General features: G+C 45.4%; 1 protein-coding gene across 3 annotated transcripts in view; it reads right to left on the reverse strand.

Annotated features, from left to right (window-relative positions):
* The window catches only part of dachb (dachshund b), a 61,488-nt gene extending 58,147 nt beyond the window's left edge, over positions 1 to 3,341 (reverse strand). Inside the window, exon 1 of one of the 3 annotated variants that reach the window (XM_034568859.1) lies at positions 2,438 to 3,341. In XM_034568859.1, coding sequence (XP_034424750.1) covers positions 2,438 to 3,075 — 638 coding nt within the window. In that variant the 5' untranslated portion in view covers positions 3,076 to 3,341. The remainder of the gene's footprint in view (positions 1 to 2,437) is intronic. The other 2 variants (XM_034568857.1, XM_034568858.1) reach the window with 2 other exon arrangements.
* Positions 3,342 to 3,632: the final 291 nt, after the last annotated feature.

The following is a 3,632-nucleotide window of genomic DNA, read 5'->3' on the forward strand; positions in this document are numbered from 1 at the left end:
TGGAGTTTTGCACTTAACTACTTTACTATTTGTGTAATCGAAGTAGTTTTTTTTACTTTGCCTACTTTTGATAATAAAAGAATAATTTGAAAATCAAAATGATGTGGTTTGATATACGAGTGAGATTATGGAGGTGGGGGGGGGGGGGACACGTTCACTTGCTCTGAACTGTGATGAAATCCTGTGTCATTAATTCTCAAAGCAGCTTTAATTCAGAGTCTGAGGTTCTTCTCGTGGATTCAGTACATTTTTATTAACTGTAGAAAGTTTACATCCGTGTTGTATTTTGTTCGCTGTCGTCGATGTGTCTCCAGAAATAATCTAAAGCACCTGAACATAAACATCCTCCTCCTGGTTCACTGGAGTTAATTCTCTCTCCTGAAAAACTGCAACCAATAGCGAGTGAGGGTTTTTTTAAAGTGTCTTTTAGTTTTTTTTTGTCGTATTTGCTTGATTTTAAAAGTTGAATTATGTCAGCAGCTGCTGTTTGAAATGTGCCCACTGATATTATCACTGGATTCATTTGATTTTGAAAGACGGTTCTGAGGCAACTTTTGTTTTCACACCTGCAGCATCTTTTTATATTTTATGTTTTCTAACAGGATTTATGGACATTAATTTAAAACAGACATTGGATGTGAGGCTTCCCTAGAAAGTGTAAATCACACTGAATCTGAATGTGTGCATGATGTTTATATTCAGATTGGACTGACCAACAAAAAATATTAGAATCTGACGCAAAAAATAATTAAATTGTTTCTCTTTTCTGGCAGAATTACAAATGAGCCGACATGAGAATTAGATGAGTTGGGAAAATGTTTGTTTAGATCAAGAAGTGCAGCCTCCAACATGTAGATATTTTTTAAAGTGACATATTTATAATCTCTGTTCTGAACTTCAACATCGAACTGACTCGTTTGAAAATGGTGGAGACTCGCATGGGGTCAATGAGACGCTTTAATTTGAACGTTAATAGTCAAATTAACAGTGTGAAAGAGCAGGTGACAGGAAGTCGCACACGTACAGTTAAACATGCTGTAAAAGAACTGTTTACACACACACACACACACGCGCACGCAGCAGTGGATTATGAGTGTGATCATCTTTCCCATAAGAAAAAGTCAACAGAAGCTGCCGGTTGTTTTTTCTGTCCGTTTGTACTTTGCAAAAAAGAAGGAATCAGCTGGGAACAGAACAGGAAGTCACGTTAAAGAATAAAACTGAATCCCAACAATATCAGCAGCCACAAAATGAAACTGAACGATGAGACACACAAGTCTATAATCATAACTAATCAGACAGGATGGAGGAAATGTCTCTGCACCAGGAGAGGATTTAAAGTAAAGTTCTAACCACAAATCCAGAGGAAAAACTATTAATTGGACAAATGTTTAAATAATAACGGCTGTTTTAAATTTTAGAAACATCCAGTAAAATAAAGTCCCTTAAATCTGCACAATGCACCTGAAGTGTTAGAGATGCATGGTTAGTTAGAGAGGAAATATTTTCTAAATGTATAGAAATATTATATAAATGTTATGGAAATGAAGCCTTGTTATCAGCTCTGTGTTTTAGTAATATCCTGCAAAATGAAGTCACTTAAATCTTTACAAAAACACCTGAAGACCCAGGACAAAGTGGGAGAGCTGCAGGATTTACAGAAGAGACAGAGCCTCACATTCAGAGGACACCTCGACTAATCCTAAATGTTAAATTAATGAAATAGAAATTGACATTTTAGACATTTCCTGTAAGATAAAGTCACTAAAAACACCCACGACCGGTGTTGGAGACTCGTTATTTAAAGTAGAGCCGCAGATTCAGAGGAAAACCTCACTTACGTTCTACAAATATTGGAGATTTATGAAATAAATGAAGCCTTAGTAACATCTCTGTACGTTTTAGAGATACCCTGCAAAATAAATTCACTTATATCTTAACAAAAACACCAGAAATTCTGATGGAAACTGATTAAGTTAGAGACATTTCCTCTTTAGCTCTGGATATTTAAAAAATATATATCCTGCATAAATAAAGATTTCAAGTACAATTAAAGCCATAGATCAAAGGAAAACTTCAGCTAGAGAAATGTTAAATAAATGTTAAATAGCTGAAGCTTCGGTAAAAACAACTCTGTACAATAAAAAAGAAACCCTGCAAAATAAAACCACTAAAAACTCAAGTCCAGAGCACAAGTGTTGGAGACGCAGGGTTTTCAGTAATAAAATGAGAAAACTTCATCTAAAGTTAGATGAATGTTTAATAACTGTTAAATAAATGAAGCCTCACTAGCAGCTCTCTCGTTTTCACAAATATCCTGTAGAGTAAAGTCACTAAAGTCCGTTGAATCTGCACCACCGCCCCTGGAGGCTGCTCCCCAGTGCAGCTCCTCTGGTGTGAACCTGGTAATCGATGGTGGGACTGACGGATCACTGACCTGGCGCTGGTGCAGTCCTGGTACAGCGTCTCGAAGTCCCGCCTGGAGATCAGCTTGCAGCGGTTCACTCCGGGCTGGATGGCGCCGAGCCCCCGCAGGACGCGCACCTGCTCCACGGTGCACACCACCGGCGCGATGTCCAGGCGCTTGAGCTTGGTGTAGACGGTGTGCAGCCCCCCCACCAGGTGCTTCAGGAACAGGTCGAACACCTGCGGGAGGCAGATCAGCTCCTGGCCGTCCACGCCGAAGCTGGCCACCTTCACTCCGTGCACCTCCACCAGCTTGCACTCGCTGCACAGACCCGGGCCGGACGAGGTCTGCGCCAAGCCGGGGGAGCCGGGGGTCAGGCCGGCCGAGCTGAGCGAGCCGAGCCCGCCGAGAGGACCGGACACCAGCGGGGCCGCGCCGCCGTTGCCCAGGCCGGCCAAGGCGCCCCCTGCTCCGGGCAGGAAGGCGCTGAGCATGGTGCTGGTGAGCCGCGGGGACGGGGACAGCGGGTGGGAGTTGGCGTGCGGGCTGGAGGTGCCGCTGGAGGCCACCGAGGTGTGGAGCGCGTCGGGGGCCGAGCGGTAGAGCGCGACCGGAGTTTGGGTGCCCGAACCCGGCGTGAGCAGCGGAGGGGAGCCGGGGAGCGACATGGAGGTGGCGGAGGCGCACTCTCCTCCTCTCTTCCTCTCGCACTTTCTCCTCCTGCTCCTCGCTCCAGTTGGGGGGGAAAAAAAAAACACTTGTGCGTCTCTTTCTCCTCTTTTCTTCCACTTTTTCCTCCTCTTCTTTCTCTCTCGTCTTATTTCTCCTCCTCTCTCCCGTCACTCGCTCCTCTCTCCCTCCGCAGCGGGCGCTCGGTGCCGGTTTGTCGGTGCGCGGATCGCGGACTGTCCGGTCTGTGCGTAAAAGACACTGGATCCGACTCCAGGTCAGCCCCGGGCCCCGCCCCCGTCACACTGACAGCCCCGAGAGCCAATCAGAGAGGCCCCCGTGCAGGACTGGAGGTGTGATTGGTGAGGAGAGAAGGTGTGTGTGTGTGTGTGTGTGCGCGCGCGAGTACGTGTGTATGTGTGTGATCTGCTGTTTCATAAACTTTCTCACGGAAGTTTTTATTTTTTTTTCTTCTTCTGCAGCTTTGTTTTTTTCAACTCCTGCTTTGTGTGCGCGTGACTGCGTGTGGGTATGCGTGTGTGTGTGTGTGTGTGTG

The sequence above is a fragment of the Hippoglossus hippoglossus genome, chromosome 18, assembly GCF_009819705.1.
Source record: "Hippoglossus hippoglossus isolate fHipHip1 chromosome 18, fHipHip1.pri, whole genome shotgun sequence".
Classification (NCBI taxonomy): domain Eukaryota; kingdom Metazoa; phylum Chordata; class Actinopteri; order Pleuronectiformes; family Pleuronectidae; genus Hippoglossus; species Hippoglossus hippoglossus.